Source organism: Oreochromis niloticus, linkage group LG6, assembly GCF_001858045.2.
Source record: "Oreochromis niloticus isolate F11D_XX linkage group LG6, O_niloticus_UMD_NMBU, whole genome shotgun sequence".
NCBI classification, from domain to species: domain Eukaryota; kingdom Metazoa; phylum Chordata; class Actinopteri; order Cichliformes; family Cichlidae; genus Oreochromis; species Oreochromis niloticus.
This window is the reverse complement of record NC_031971.2, coordinates 21,547,031-21,564,321: the sequence shown is the minus strand read 5'-3', so window position 1 is coordinate 21,564,321 and position 17,291 is coordinate 21,547,031. Positions and strand designations below refer to the sequence as shown.

Here is a 17,291-nt window from a genome sequence, read left to right as displayed (position 1 = left end):
TAAGTGCCTCTAGCCTCAGGTTTTTATCTTTAATGAGAGGTGTTCCCTCCTTGCTTCTTAGTTATTTCTAGCTCTGCCGGTCACGCTTCCTTTAAAGATGTCTTACGACTGTCTTGTGGATGTTAAATTTATTAAAAACTGTTGTTTAAACATCACCTGATTTTTGTATATTTGACATATTTATTTTCATACCTGTGGTTTTGGAACGAGCTGATGTGATCGGCGAGATCTTTCGGGGTTTTTTGTTGCCTAACAAGAAGAAAGAAGAGCTTTTATTGTGTGAGTGCTGGAGTGTGTTTATCTATTTCACGAAGGTTTGTAGTTAGAATAAACATTTGCTGATTGCTTTGTTTTGGGACTGTGAAAGTTTGTTGTCCTCTTAGACAAAAAGGCCGGCATTTGGAAAATTTTCCTGCAAATTCCAGTAATTATTTCCTCGATCATCATTCTACTCCGTGTCAGGTTTTTTTGGTTTTATTCATTTAATGTAATCAGGAGTGTATTGTTCTGAGTCCCATGCAAGCTCATGACTTTTCTCTGATGTCAGTCACCACTGTTTGTCACACCCTTTGCCCTTTCATCCCTTGCATTCCCTTTTCTCTCACTCCTTATCTGCTTAGCAAGAGAGAGAGAGAGAGAGAGAGATTGAAGGAGGGAGAAAAAGGTGGGTGAGGGAGGGGGTTACCTGCCCTAAGTGGCCCCACCTCTCTCCTCTGGCCATTGAGAATGAGTAAACACTAAACCACCTTTGCTTACCTCGGCACTCAAACACACAGACTCAGGCACTCAAGGAGACTGGCTAAACTCCTGCAGCCTGTCAACACCGAAGGAGTGTGAATGGACGCAGGGAGAGTTTTAGATAGGTGTGAAAAGATACCCCGTCAAAACAGACTGCATCTCCTCGGCCTGATCAACAACATCTGAGTCTGGAAAACAGGTAACATCTTAAAAATGACCCCGAAGGTTGTTTCTGTCTGTTTTGTGGTCTCTGTGCTAAAAATCTAATTTGCTTGAGTCTCCTTAAAGCCTGTTTATTACAGACGGTATCTTCATGAAAGATGACCTCAATACTTTCTAGAAGCCTTTGCCTCAAAGACGTTCCTAACAGGACAGCTTCTGATGGAGACTTTTCTGGTTAAACAGCTGTTTGCGTTTCGATTTCAGTAGAAATCCATCAAGTTTTTCTTGAACATTTTACCAGAGGTGCCTGTTTCACCACTTGATCACAGTCAAACTGATTGGTTTAAGTGCCTGTGCTGTCTTTATTCCAGTCAGAGGTTGGAGGGGAGATCAAGGTATCCCTACAGTGGAACCAGTGGAACCAGTGGAGTGGCATGGCACTCCACTGTGTGTGTGTGTGTGTGTGTGTGTTCAGGGTGGGGGATAAAAATGCTTCAGTGGCTTCACAGAGAAGCTGGTATTATTACCCATAGACTTCCGGGTTCTTCATCATATAATGCGTGGACTTTTACCCCAGTGAGGTGAGGTGTTTGCTTTGTGTGTGTGTGTGTGTGTGTGTGTGTGTGTGTGTGTGTGTGTGTGTGTGTGCATAAGAGAGAGAGAGACACATGCTGCTTCATTCATTCACTGTGGGTATACTCGGTGCTAAAAGTACTACCAGAAATGACAATAACAGAAGTTTGTTTGATGAATGGGTTCAGATTGTGATGGAAAAGCTAAAAAAACAAGCTGTTTGTATTGACATCGCTGTTGTTTCCGTCTTCTGTAAGCGTGCTGTTGTGGGAGTTTGACTCGTTCGGTGTGTTAGGGTGGGCCCAAGTGTACGTGAAGATTAGCTCATTTTTAATGTGTGAAGTAGGTGTGAATGGGAAAAACACTGGAAAAAAAACAAAATCCCCAAAATAAAGTCATGTTGCTCGGTGTCAAGCATGACCAAATACCTGTGTTAAACCTCACACGCACACTCACGCACACTCTGAAGGAGCCCGTGTCACGAGTGTGACACCGCCAGCATCAGTTGGAATTGCTTGAAACAATGCCTGCTATGGCCTTGAGCGGGCTAGCTGATTAGCCGGAGGAATGTGTTTGTCTGAGGAGGCAAAGCTCCTTTCTGCGAGTGCTAAAGCAGCTCTTCTGATTAGTAATGACTTTGTAGCTGTATGAAGGGGCACGCAGCATCTGTATAATGTGGTGCTTTATAACCAGTCTTAGCTCTTCTTCGTGGATCTTTGTTCTGTTGGGTTAGATTCTCATGCTGGACTCAAATCGGGCTGTTTTGAGTGACATTTGAGACAAATGCGAAGGTCCTGGAGGTGGAGGGGGGCTCTCGGAGTAAATGAGCTGGAATCTTTCCTCCGTAGTGGAGTTACTCCGAGCTGGAGGTGGTCACTTACGCACTCCGTCTGACCTGAAATTCTTCAGGCCAGTTTCACTTTGAAGGACTTTCTAGCACTGAGGGAGGCCTGAACATTTGCCCCCCCCCCTTTTTCGTTAACCTCCCTCACTCCTCTCCATCTGGTCTTTTCCTCCTCAGATCCCCACTCAGACTCTCTTCCCTTTTCTTCTAATCTTCCCCTTTTTCCTGCGTCTCCTTGCCTCCTCTCTTTCATTCCTTCCTCCCCCTCCCTGCTGCTCGTCTTTGAGCTTGGGTGAACCAGAGGAATGAGGGTGACAGGTACATGGATGGGAGGAAGGAAAAGCGAGGAGAAGGAGGCATAAGGGAGCGGACGCAGGGACAGAAGCAAAGGAGTTTAGCTAATGTAATATAAACATTTTAAGATAATGCAGATTTCTTTGTCTCAGCCTCAGGACTGATTTTTTTTTTTTGTTTCTCTGTCATCCTGTTGGCGTCAGCATGTTGACAGCTGAGCTGCGTCAACATGAGAACATCATGTGTCTCAAGAGGTCAGCCGCAGTGCTCACTTCTCTTTTGTCAAGTTCATTGTTTCCCTGTGATGTTGCTCAGATAGTGCACCGTACACCCGGAAGAAGCAACACGATGCCTCCTTCGTATTTGGTGCCGTTCGAATCAAAAGATACCATCCTGCTCGGCCTTTTCAAAGTTAAAAACAATATGTGTGCTGAAATCTGTGAGAGAGTTGAGTTGTGAGAGCCACCTGAAACTTGGAAGCAGTTTGAGGTGATGAAAATCACACCAGGAAGCTTTTTTCTTTAAAAAAAAAACCCTGTATTTCTACAGCAGTTTCTGCGGCTGACTGGAAGAATGCTCTTCCAGGAAAACAGTGTGGCCTGAACAGTGTGGTGCACTCCTACAGGTCGTATCACTCCGCAGAAATGAACAGCAGGACCTCTGGTCTTGTGACACGCTACTCATTTACTTATATAGACGGCGCATGTAATAATCAGTCAGCCTTTCTAGCTGAGATACTGATTACCAGGGCTGTTTTATGGCTGATTTTTATTCCAGCTTATTCATTATTTTGCCTATGTAGCAGATTCCTGTGTGTGTGTGTGTGTCTTTTAACCCTGGCCTTAATAGGGAGCCAGCTTATCATAAATATCCTACAAAGTCTAAGACAGCTCTATCAGTTCTTTCTCTCCACTGATTACTCATGATTGATTTAGTTCTAAGTAATCGCTTTACTTAAAGACAACGTCAGTTTCAGCCATGCAGTGTTACGTTTAAAAAGCGGTTTAGTCTGACATCAAACACCAATCAGTGAATGCATGTATTTAACTGATCATACGTCCTCTCAGCAGATGAACATGAAAGTCCAACAACGATCGTTCTTCGCACATAAGAATTTATTTGCACTTAATTTTCTCTTAATCAAAGTCGCAATATCCAAATTTCAAAAGATTTGCTTTCTCAAATCAGCTGCAGCAAAACAAATGTGATGGATGATTCTGTCATTTGGCTTTTGTGGGAATTGACGATTATAAAATATGCAGGATCGCAGCTTTATTTCATAATTCCTTGTAAATCATTGTTTTCTGTGCTCCAAAACGTGTCTTCTCACATGAATGACTGCGTGGTGTGAACGGTGCCTGAATAATGATTTAGTGAGCGTGTCCAATGATTGAGGAGACGGTCAGCGTTTTTCGACCGTCTCTCAGTTCTTCCCGTGGAGTTAAACGATAAACTGTTGACTTGACCTCCTAAACGATTAACTGTGCAGTCACCAGAACACCTAAAATCTCTGAGGCGTGCCTGAGCTCTGATTGGCTCCCACTAATGAGTCACAGTTAATGATTTAATTTAGACCGACCCCCCTCGGCTTAGAAGTAACCCCGGTTTTACTTTACACTCAGCCCCCCGCTCCTTCTTCTTCTTTTCTTTCATGTACACACGCACCTTTACATTCATACTTTGACCTGCGTATCTTTACAGACACTGTTTTGGTGTCATTTGTACTGAGCGAGCTCTTTCTGATGTGATTGTAGAGTAAATTCATAGACAGAAAAGCCCATTTGTATCTCACTATCATTTAATCTTTAGTCTTTGTCCATCCATTATTCTTTGGCCTTTATACTTCACACCCTTTCTTCTTGCCTGTTTACTCAGTTGTTAAAGAGTGAGGTCAGTTTCACTAGCAACTAAAACTTAGTGTGCTTTTCACCAGACTGTAACTCTCGTGTCTCCCCAAACACTCTCTTTTCTTGCTCCTTTCAGAAGACACAGGGAAGGTTTTTTTCTTTGTTTTGAACAAAATCTGTGTGACTTTTTTTTCTCCCTCCTCTCTCTCATATCTTGATCTGCTCTTTTGACTGCCCAGGTAGGTGTGTGCTGTTTGCTTAGGTTAAGCTGTGCTAGGAACACGTTCACCGTTGTTATGTACAAAAAAACACACCTGAATGCCTGAATGCACACGCACACACTTATATACAGTCGCAGTTTTGTGCTGATATGACATAAATCACTCCAGGGGTAGCTTCCAGTCAGAATTTCCAAATGTTCCTTCACTGCAGCACAAACATGAGGAAGTATTCAAACCCCAGTTTGAACGCTTCCTGAACATTTTTCCCTATTCTGCAAATCTAAGCAGAAAACCCTCAAAACCCATTCAAACTCAATTTCCCATCATGCTCCTCTCTGCATTACCTGCATTCTCTTGTCAGGGAACAAAGACTTGTTGACTTGTTTTTTTTCTACATCTGCTTTGGATCAGTGAAAACATATAGCTGTATTCCTAAATGCAGTAAAAGTACTATAAAGGTAAAAGTAGTGTAAAAGTACTCTGTTGGGTTTACTTGGATATATGTAAGAATGTTTTTCTTTCTGTTGAACTAAAACCACTATCTTTAACAAAAAGAAGTGCTAGAAAATAGGTTGCATGTTCCCGGACAGCTGGGTGAGCGGCTTCTGGAAAACTCGATCGTGCAGAGGGAGCTCCACCTAAAAGCTCCTTGTGATTGCTTTGGTGATCACTAGCAGATTTTTCAAACAAGCTGGCGCCTTCCAAGTAAACACCAGCCAAGCACTCAGTGAGTGGTAGTGAAACCATCTCTGCACTTTTCACAGTTTTGCCACAGTCAGCGACTGTTTGCAGACAAGTTGGCATTTTTCACGCCATCTGCTAGTAACCAGAGCAATCACAAAGAGGCTTTGGAGCAGGACTGTGTACCTCTTTGTGACCACTTTCACCTGACGATTGCCAGCAACCACTTGCCAACCGGTTTGGCAATATATTTTTCCCTAGTTACCAATGGTTGCCAGGGGGTTTTAAACCGGTCTCTAGGTCTGGGTGACTGAGGCCCTGGTTGTAATGTCACTTAGCGGCATGCTCCTCTTGGCTGGTGAACACTGACACTTTATTTGTTTGTCTATAAGTAAGCAGGTAAATAAAAATTACTGGTTTAATCATGTCATTTGTACATGGAAAGTCTGAAAAGGAGACTACAGCGTTTAGATTAAGATCATGGAATAAACATTTTTCTACAGTGTCAGTATATAGGTGTGTGAAATATAAATACTGCTGTACGTATGAGTACATTTTGTTAACATGCTTGTGTGTGTATGAAATAGCAGTAAAAGTAAAGCTGAGATTCAGCCACATGTACACACACACAAACTCAAGTACCTGTTTTAGCTCCACCCTCATCAGCTCTCATGCTTGCAGCTTTGGGTCAGTGTGTGTGTGTGTGTGTGTGTGTGTGTGTTAGTGTAGAGGAGGCTGGACTCTGTGCTCAGTGCCCTGCTGTACCTGTCTCTCATGGAGGTGGACTAACACTCCCAGAGCAGGCGGCCAAGCAGCGGAGCGCTGTGAAGCAACAGGGGTAGATATCCTCCTCTCTGACCGCTCTCTGCTTCTACTTCCTCTTCTCTTTTCCACCACCATCCCTCTGCTACGATCTTTCTCAAGATTTCTACTCTGTTTTACTCTCACTTCCCCGTATCTCTAGCTTCCTCTGATTGGATAGGCGCTCGCTGTCCTTGAATGACAACTTTTTGCGACTTGAGACTGTGTGTAGATAATTGTTGTTGCAGTTATCTCTACGGACCTGTCTGTCTTTGAAGGATGCTTTAAATAGTATTTGAGTTATTTAGGACCACATCTGTTGTTGTCTGGCTGGTGTTTGTGTTGCATGGACTCAGGCTTATTTAAACGTTGGTGCTTTCATGATCCTGTTCTGCTGCCTTGCGACGCTGTTGTTAGGGAGCTGCTGGGAGGACTCTGTGAATCAATTTCCTCCATATGTCTACATGAGTGCGTAAGGCTAAAGATGGCAGCCTTCTTAGGCCTATTTCATCAGTGCTCTGGATCGCTGTCACTCGGGATCCAACAGCTAACTGTGGGATACATTGTTCATGTTGCACAAACTTAGATTTTCTTTGCTTCATAATCTGCAGTGAACTGGGAAGCAACAAAGACTTTCTTGTCTTACAGACCTCTGTACATGTATATTCCTCTGATAACAGAAATCCTAAAGTCATAAATAATACAATATCCTTCCTTTTCATAGCTGACTACACATTTATAATGTCATAGGCTCACTTGCTCTTTTGAGAAAAAAGATGGAATTTGCAAGTCAATCTGTGTTTATTGATGACCTGAAGAAGTCTGTAAAAGCCTCTCTGTCCGCTCATAAAACAACTCAGTCCCCAGAAACACTCTGTTAATATGCAGAGAATCAGGTGCTTCTATCAATCATAAACGTAACGTAGCAGGTAATCTCACGGCAATAGCTCGGCTCTGTTAACTGATCAAATTCTCGCTCTTGAACTTCCTTCGCTTGTTCGCTTGCCAGTCGTTCTATCTTGTGCCGCTCTGAGTTCGTAACCTTTGACCAGGAGAACTCTGATCTCTTAATGTCAAGGTAGATTATTTTTAACCAAGTAACTAGCTGTTCCTGTTATGCCCCAACAAAGGGCTCAAATCTGAAGACGTGAGCCACACCTAAGTGGTCATAACTTTCCAAACTCCTTGTCTTTACTGGATGAGACACCATCTGTAAATCTTTATGCTCTCTGTGAATAAAGGCTGTGATTTGTGTTCACTTTGGTTAATTATCTACCTGTTTCAGCCTCAGGTTTCCTCCTCCTCCCCACTCTGCCTTTCTCTGTCACTTATACACACGCAGGATTGAATGCTGAAGATGTTCTGCAAGCTGCTTTTGTCACTTAATACGCCGTTGTACATGTGCTATACAAAGGATCTCAAATTCACGCAAATTATTCTCATATTTTTACAACAGAGAATCTGAGTTTCACTTCACTCCTGACACAGTCAGCACTGAGGAAGTTAGGAATGTCTAGGAAGTGGTGAAAAGCAGGAAGAATGATTTAAATTTGTTGGTTTTTTTAATACTAACTGCTTCAGTGTACAAAGCATCAAGCTCACTGTGTTACAAAGCGTCATTTTATCATCTAGCAGAACTCCCAATGTGAATATTGTCCTCCTTTTGTCATCAGCCTGGTAAGATAAGGCTGATAAGAGATCGAGTCATGTTAGCACTTCACACGATAGAAGGAACAGAGGGAGGGCACGCTGAGCTGCTGAAGCAGACAAAGAAAAACCACACTGAAGCAAAAAAAAAAGAAGAGATTAAAATGTTGTGAGCTGTAGAGATGATTAATGTGCTGCATAGTTTGTTTGTTTGCCAAAACAAACTACCCTTATAAATGTTTTCAGTGGCAGCCCTGAAAACGGATGTGAAATTAAAAAAAATACTGATAAAGTGCAACAAACCATGTAAGTTATTTAGGGTTTTTTGTCATAAAGGAACATTCCAGCAATAATCGTATTTACCGAGGGTGATTTTACGTCTGTCGTCTCTTATAATTTACTTTGCACTGATTAAAAAAGACTACATGCAAAGGAACCTGCAAGGTAGTGGTTACTGTGTCCAAGCAGATAAAATACACTTTCTATTTTCACCACCTCATAAAATATGTACTAATATTTTCATTTTATTTTGTAGGCCCCCCAAAAGGCATCTTTCTGATTAATTTTTATACCCCCCTTTTTTTTTCTTAAAAAATAATTTGTCTACAACTAGCAGAAGATTTAATTTTTTTAAAGTGAAGGGTTAGGGTTAAGTTGTTTTTGATAGGGGTGCCAGTTTAGCTCAGTTGGATGAGCAGGTGACCATATGCCACAATACTGAAAGCGGCTGGCTGGGGTTCGGGTCTGACCCGTGGCCCTTTGCTGCATGTCTTCCCCTCTCTTTTTCCCTCTGCTTTCCTGTTGATCTTTACTGTATTGACCCAATAAAGCCAATTAAAAGGCCAAAATATATATATATACATATAAAAAGTTGTCTTCTATAGACTAACATTAGCCTATAGAGGGGTCTTACTTGAGGTCACGCATACATTGCTGGACAGTTGTCCACCATATATGATGTGTTACAACTTGGTCACAAGGGAAAAATGTGTATTCACCACCCAGTGAGTGCCTGCTAGCTGTCAGTAAGTCAAATTGGTCAAAAAGATGATGCTGCACCATAAAACCTGGTTGGTCTTTAGCAGATTGCAGCCAACCAGAGACATAGTATGAATTAGTTTGAAGGTGGCAGTCTCTGTTTAGCAGCCCAGCTTAAGAAGCACCTCCCAACAACATGAGCTCCTAGTAACCTTCCACTGAATTTGCACGACATACGAATCTGGCATTAACCTCAGACAATCCACACGCCACAGAAAAATTTGAACCTGTGGATACAACTCGGAAGGCTTCGGCATGATTTGTTTAGTAAGACCCGTGAGCTGATAGGCAGGCCAGTTAAATGCTCAAAGATTTTGCTTCCTGAGCTAGAATACACACATTGTCCTTAGTTTTACCCAAGAAAAGGTCCATGACCCGTTCTTGGAAAACTATTTCGGAAAAGCAGATATAAATGACTGTCATCTTGACCTTTGTCAGGATTCAGCAACCAGTGGTGAACTACTGGCAAAAGATAAAGGAGGAAATGTTTTTTTTGTTTTTGTTCACACTTGGTGATTTCCTTTTCCTTTTCCTAACCGTTTGGGAGTTTGTGCTTTGTTTGAAAAAGACATTTAAAGCATACTTCCTTTTTTCGTACTATCATCCATGTTTGAACTAGTCATTCTAAGCCCTTCATTCAGCCTTGAACAAAATGACATGTGAACAGGTTTGTTTGTAGGAGAGTGGGATGTTGGGTCAGGTCAGATCAGTGTGCAGGTTACCATGGTTGCTTGGCTTTTTAGTGTTTTGCCTTTGTTGACTGCCTCACCTATCTCCATCCTAGTCCAGGCAATCTTGTGATGCACAAAGAAACCCAAGCAAAGACTTCCAGCCTAAGTAGTGAGTTTTTATTTTTTTTGGCCTATTTGTTTTTACATGATACTGAGTCACATCAAATTAGTGTTATAGTCTGTTCTGATTGGTTGCTTACCATTTTATGCAGCATGATTTGGGGGATTTAAAAACCTGTGGATTTTTCCGTTCTGAATGCCGGCTGTGTTGGAAAATAACAGAGTAAGAGGTTTATGTTTGGGAAGCCGATTTCTGATTGTTCTCTGTTCCTTTTTTAGGGCTGCACTACTTAATGAGGACACACTGAAACACACACGCATACACACTAATAGCTACACCCACACTCTGTATGGCATTCATATTGATAAGGAGATGGAAAATCCAACACCGCCACGTGGTGAGCGTGCACACAGGAGGCTTGTGTATAGCAAAGATGAATGTGTGCAGCTTTTTGTCACATAACAGGGTTTGTGTTACACAAAATTCCTTCTATAGCTTAAGTCCTCTCTGACTTTTTACACACATGCACACCACAAACACACATGCACTGAGCATGTGACCGAGTCATACTTGGTGAACCTTGAGCTGGAGGTTTCAGGGTTTACAGCCCTTCAATCTCTCTGATAGGGGTCAGAGGTCAGCAAGAGATCTGAGTTACTCAACAAAACAAGGTTGTAAAACCACTGATAGGGGAAGGCGCCCTGAGGATTTATGGATGCTGTATTTCCACTGTGGTGTTCAGGCCTCGTAATGTGTGCTGGTTTGTTTTAGTCAGGTAGTCTCGCATGCATGCAAATTATGCTCCAAGTCAGCAATCAGTCACTGTTGTTTAAATGATGTCCTCTGATCATCAACCTATTTTCTTCCCGCTGTATTTTTTTTCTCTGTCTTTACAGCAGCCATTTAATTCAATATAATTTGACAGATCTCTCTCTTATCCTGCTTCAGGCCCTGATCTGATTGGATGGTTTTGTCAGAATGACAGCTGAAGATCCTGCTTCTCCTTCGACCATGAGTAACAACGCTGCCCCCTCCAAATCCTCCAAATCCTCTGGTGCCCATCACTCTCACCATGGACAGCTCAACATCCCTGAGGGTGTTGCTGGTGCACCTAATGAGGCCGCATTGGTGGCCCTGATGGAGCGTACTGGCTACAGTATGGTCCAGGAAAATGGTCAGCGAAAGTACGGTCCCCCTCCTGGTTGGAATGCTCCATCTCCTCCTCGAGGCTGTGAGATCTTTGTCGGAAAGATTCCGCGGGATGTTTATGAAGATGAGTTGGTCCCAGTGTTTGAGTCCGTAGGACGCATCTATGAGATGCGCTTGATGATGGACTTTGATGGGAAAAATCGAGGGTATGCTTTTGTGATGTACACAGAGAAACATGAGGCCAAGAGAGCCGTGCGGGAGCTGAATAATTACGAAGTGCGGCCTGGGCGGCTGCTGGGTGTCTGCTCCTCCGTGGACAACTGCCGTCTTTTCATTGGTGGCATTCCCAAGACCAAGAAGCGTGAGGAGATCCTGGAAGAGGTCTCTAAGGTGACAGAAGGCGTATTAGATGTGATAGTTTATGCCAGCGCTGCAGACAAGATGAAGAACCGTGGCTTTGCCTTTGTAGAGTATGAGTCACATCGTGCAGCAGCCATGGCTCGCAGGAAGCTGATGCCTGGACGCATTCAGCTTTGGGGCCACCAGATTGCAGTGGACTGGGCAGAGCCAGAGATTGATGTAGATGAAGACGTGATGGAAACAGTGAAGATCTTGTATGTCAGGAATCTAATGATGGAAACCAGCGAGGAGGCGATCAGACAGGTGAGGACCAACCGGGTATTTGGGTTCGGGCATGCAAAAACATTTCTGACATGATTTTAATTTCTCCCATCCTTTGTCTTTAGATTTTCAGCCAGTTTAACCCTGGATGTGTAGAGCGTGTAAAGAAAATCCGTGACTACGCCTTTGTTCACTTTACCTCCCGGGACGATGCTGTGTTGGCTATGGACAACCTCAATGGCACAGAGGTAGAAGGGTCCTGCATCGAGGTGACGCTCGCCAAACCCGTCGATAAAGAGCAGTACTCACGCCAGAAGGCCTCAAAGGGGGGAGCCTCCGCCACTTCAGAGCCTACTCAGCAGAACTACGTTTATCAGTGTGATCCCTACACATTGGCATACTATGGTTATCCCTACAACACCCTCATTGGACCCAACAGAGAGTACTTCGTCAAAGGTTAGAATGATTTTTTTTTCAATCAGTAATAATCTGTTGCAAAAACCAGTGTTTCATCAAAAACCAAATCTTGGAGCCAAAGCTCCAAAACAATTTTGGATCTCATGATATGAAAACAATTCTTACTGTAAGAAATTTTCAGATGTTCAAAAGAACAATATGATCATTTAAAGATTCATTTGATGGGAAACTTTTAAGAAATCTTTAACTTGATGAGGGTTTATGGCTTAAAATCACTGTTATGTTACAACCACAATTCCAAAAAAGTTGGGACACTGTGTAAAATGTGAATAAAAAAAGAACGCAATGATTTACAAATCTGATAAACCCATATTTTATTCACAATAGAAGACATCAGTAGAAGCATATCAAATGTTTAAACTAAGACATTTTTCGTTAAAGACAAAAATTAGCTCATTTTGAATTTGATGACAGCAACACATCTCAGAAGTTGGATGGGGTCAGGTCACTAATTTCACTGGGTATAAGAAGAGCGTCTTAATGAAGAAGGGTTGCTTTGAAGTAAAGATTGGCAGCGGTTCACCAATCTACCAACAAATGCATCTAAAAATTTTGGAGCAATTTAAGAATAATGTTCCTGAAAGTAAAACTGGGGAGACTTTAAATATCTCATCATTTACACTACACGATAAGATCAAACGATTTTCAGAATCTGGAGAAATCTCTGTGCTCAGAGGACAAGCCAAGAAATCAGAACTGGATGCCAGTGATCTTCGGGCCCTCCGGCGGCGCTACAGGCGTTAAAAACAAGCGTTATTCTGTCATGGAAATCACTGCATGTGCTCAGGAACACTTCCAGAAATCATAGTCTGTGAACACAGTTCAATGCACCATCTACAAATTCAGGTTAAAGCTCTGTCATGCAAAGAAGAATCCTTATGTGAACATAATTGTTGGATTAAGGCTCATTTAAAAATGGATTGAGACAGAACAGAAAACTGTTCTGTGATTAGGGGAATTGAAATTCTCAGGTCTTTTTCAGTTCCCAGAAGTTTACGGAGTGTTGTTTAAAGAGTAATGGATACTACAGTGGCAAACATGGCCCTGTCACAGCTTTTTGAGAAGTGATGCTGCCATTAAATTCAACGTGATCGGATTCTTTCTCTTTAAATACATTTCCTCAGTTTGAAGTTTTCGTACGTTTTCTTTGTCAATGCTTTGAATAAAACATGGGTTTGTGAGATTTGCATATCTTTGCCTTCTGTTTTAATTTACATTTCACACAGCGTCCCAACTTTCTTTTGGAACTGGTGTTGTAAAAGGGAAAGACGAAACCAGCTGATGGATCAATGAATGCTAATCCCATCACCTTTAATGATTGATTTTAAATATGGTCTTGGGTGATAGCAGGAAAATCTGACTTTGAGCAATCATTGTGTTTTGGTTTTCTCTCCAAAGGATCCCCAATGATACAGAACAATGGTAATCTCTCACATCCTTATTCCTACTTGTTACTCTGATGAACAATGAGTCTTCTTGCCATGTGACAAACTATACATTTTCTAACACCATCTTTTTCCTGCTGTGCTGTCACCTCCCATTTCATGCTGGGTTATTAGAGAGCTCACCACCAAGTGGCCAAACTCTTGGAATACAAGTCAACAACATTATGGAGTTACATAATAGACCTAATATAAGAGACAGAGGCCACACTAAACCCAAACACCTCCAAACAAAGCCAGAGCAAAAATTCAGTAGCAATTTTTCTCTATGTGCAGAATATTAGCTAAAATACGAGTTAAATTAGTCGTGTGCAAGTTCTGATGTCTTGAAAAACTTTCAAAACCCATCTTGCCAAAATTGCCCCTGCTGCCCTAAACCACAACCCCTGTCATCATATCCCCTTAATTGTATTTTAAGCAGGTACTGTGAGAGGTCGTGGTCGTGCTACTACAGGTAATCGTACCCCTGGGCCACGGGGGTCGTACCTCGGAGGTTACTCTGCCGGTCGTGGCATCTACAGCCGCTACCACGAGGGCAAGACCAGGCAGCCTGAAAAGTCCTATGAGCTGATGCCCAGTCTGGAGCTCGCTGCTTCCGTCAACCCAGTTGGCATCAAACATGGCACAAGTCAGTGAGATAGACAAACCCCTACCTATTCTTGCCCATCTCAAAAAGGCTTTTACTAAATCTTCCAGCCCGCAGTTTTTTCTCCTGTGTGATTTGAGGAGCATTTTTTGTGAATCAGCTTTCTAGTCGTTTCTGGATGGTCATGCGCAAAAGGACGGCCTTTCTTTGATTTACAGTAAAGAATAATGACATTGTAGTCAGTCCTTTCCAGCATGAGCAGAAGGTAACGGCTATACTTCATTCCTCATTCTTTCCTTTTCCTTACACAACAGAAATTTGTCTTTCTGGTTATTCAGGTTCAAACTGTGCTGATCAGTGCTTGTTTAAATGAGTGGTGAACTGAAACCTAAAAAACAAAAGCCATGACTGTAAGGGTTGTTTCAGACACACCACAGGGTGATTTTAAAACACCGTTACGCGCGTCTTCAGGTAACACTTCATGCTAACAGCTGGAGCCCATTTAAGCTGATATTTACGAGAAATGGTTCACACCAACGGTGTGTCTCCATGAACATGAGAAACATGAGAAAACATGCAACCTGCTAACAAGCAATAAAATAAGAATCATTAATGTTTCCAAAATATTAAGAGGCCTAAAAATAAAATTTATGCAGTTTTTGTAATAGAAACAATTTTTAAAAATAATTTTAAAAAAACTAAAAATTAAAGACAAACTAGGCAGTGAAAGAAACCGGACAAGGTTTCACGAGCTCGTGAATTACGCCACCGCCACTCCGTCAAATAGAGATCAACTTTATTAAACACACACTGAGGAAATTCACTTGTTACAGCAGCACAAGAGTGAAAAAGAAAAAGTGAAGTGGAGAAATATTAGAAAGTAAACAAAAAGTCAAAAGTACCAAAAAAGCAGAATTAATGAAACACTGTAAAAGAGTATTTTGTGTCATTTACAAATGGTACTATATACAGTAAAAATACACTAGAAGGCACATCACATCTGCCTACCTATCGATAATCTATGAACATTATCTGAAGGGTTATTTTAAACTTTTGGGTGCTTTCTTTTTCGCAGGGTGTCACCACAGCGGGTTGCTCCGCAGGTTTAGATTCTGTAAATTTTTAAACCAGATGCCGTCTTGATGCAACTGTCTAGAGATTTGCATCACCTCCCGGAATCGAAGCAGGGATCAGTCACTTGTTAGGTCAAAATATAAACCCCTACACTGTAGAACCACTGTTAAACATTGTTAAGTATTTCTTTAACAGTAATTATTAGCTGTTAACTAAACATCAATTAACAATAGCTACAGTTCTTTATAATCATCAACAATAAGAATAATAAAGTGTTACCAAGTCTCTGGAGTGCAGCAGCCATATTATACATAGATTTTTATACGGTTGTAGTGTTTTTCCTCAGACGCAGTTTGTATGCAACTTTGACTTTTTTTTGTCTTTCTATTTTAATAAGTTCTTGAACATAACGAAGGTAGCTTTTTTTTTTTAGTCACACTGACTCCTATCTGTAGCTTTGTGAGCGTTATTTCAGTTTAAGCCAGAACTGGAGCTGAAACACAAATGTAAAAGCACAAACTAAAGACTGTTGTGTCCACTCTATTCTGATCACTTGAAGGATGATTCCAGTGTTATGAAGAGGTGTAGCACATCTACATCTACAGCAACTGCTCTCCCAGCTAAGAGAGAAACGTTGTAAGTGTCTTGTTTTCAAAGGATCATTTTCCTGGTGGAAAAATTCAATTTCTTTCATTCTGCCTTATTTCCTGAAAGCAGGCAGGGGGAAATGAAACTGAGTTTATTTTAATGTTGGTGGATCATCTAAATCCTGTACGTTTTTTTTTTCAAGAATGAAAGGTAGAAACTGAAGTGATTTTTTAAAAGATGTTGATATGGAAAATTTAAAACACTGGAATTATTCTTCAGCTTTCAAATTCTTCGACTAAAGTTACTAAGCCTAATTGTTTTATCAACATATTGATTAAACCTTACTAACCATTTACTGCATGTGTGTATCAGTGTCGTGTGTTTGGTGATCAGAGGTCCGTTCAGTAGAGTCGCCGTCACTGATGTTTCCTTGTTTAAGGATTTGACCTCAATCTGCAGCTCAGTGTCGGTGCTGGTCTGTGTGGAATCACAGGATTGAAAAGACTTTTGTGGATCTGAAACAATGACTGATGTTGTGTTTGCTCTGTGTGTGTGTGTGTTGGAGTGCTAGGGTTAATCCACAGCTGAGCAGCATCATAAGCCGAATCACACCACAACGCCAATTTGTGTAACTTACTTATTTCCACTTCTTGCTGAAATTGAACCCTTCACCCTGTTTTTGCTGTTCTCTCTTCGCTTCTGTAGTGTTTCATCTCTATAAATGATTGGATGCATGTGTGCGCTTGTCTGTTATTTCCTGAGTAGTGTTAATATTTTGATGATGCTCTGTTGTCTCCAGTCTGTTATCCAAGCTCTCATTTTTGTGTCTCTGTATGTGCAGTGGCATTACAGACTCTGGGTGGGCAGTACCCAGTGTTCAGCGCCACTCCTGCAGCCAAGCTGATGGAGGAGGGGAAGGTGCACACAGTGGAGCATCTTATCAACCCTCTGGCCATGCAGCACCCTGAACACTCCCCTGCTGCTACTGCTGCTGCTGCTGCCACCGTCCTACCTGCGGTCTCTACCCCTCCACCCTTCCAGGTGGGTATTATTCACGGGGTCAAAGTGAGTCGGAATGACATTCAGATAATGAGCAATTTAGTGGGATAGGCAGGTTAATGCGCATTAAGGTAATATTAATTCAATTTTTTTGATTTGTGTGGCTGCCGTTGCTCCCGGTGACACTACTGATATACTCAGTAAAAAGAAAGTCATGACATCCAACAGCCCGCTTACACCCTCATCATATCCTCTTTTACTTCTCATCCCTGTGATGCGTTCATTGGTGCAGATATAAAGTTGCGGTGGCTGTAATTCAGCACCTGCATGCCACTACAGAAGAGGAGCAAGCATAAACTGAGTGATGTTTTTTTTTTAAATAGGCAGGTAATTTCATGGTCAACTTTCCAAGCAGCTCAAAAAATATCTCAGAACACAAAAGCTGTTTCTGCACAGTTTGTTCCTAAATGTGTGTGTGAGCTTAGAGAGAGAGAGAGAGAAGCAAACCTTAATGTGCAGGGCTGGGAAACGGAGAAAGATGTAAGAAAGACGATGAGAGATTATTTTTGCAAAGTTTTTAAATCAAATTTGAGATCGATGCATGATGCGTTGCTGAACCTAAACTTGAAGTATACAAATTCCCTTATTCAAACTTTGCATGAAAATACTTTAAGTCTGCTGAGCTGGTTGGTAGACGTTAGTGCAGGCTACATTGGT

At 41.8% G+C, this 17,291-nt stretch overlaps 1 protein-coding gene across 1 annotated transcript in view; it reads left to right on the top strand.

Annotated features, from left to right (window-relative positions):
* Window positions 1-17,291, top strand: part of rbm47 (RNA binding motif protein 47) — a 36,569-nt gene that overhangs the window by 15,159 nt on the left and 4,119 nt on the right. Inside the window, 4 exon segments of the mRNA XM_019359897.2 lie at window positions 10,587-11,450; window positions 11,534-11,864; window positions 13,746-13,955; window positions 16,417-16,616. Of these exon segments, the coding sequence (XP_019215442.1) occupies window positions 10,617-11,450; window positions 11,534-11,864; window positions 13,746-13,955; window positions 16,417-16,616 (1,575 nt within the window). The 5' untranslated portion in view covers window positions 10,587-10,616.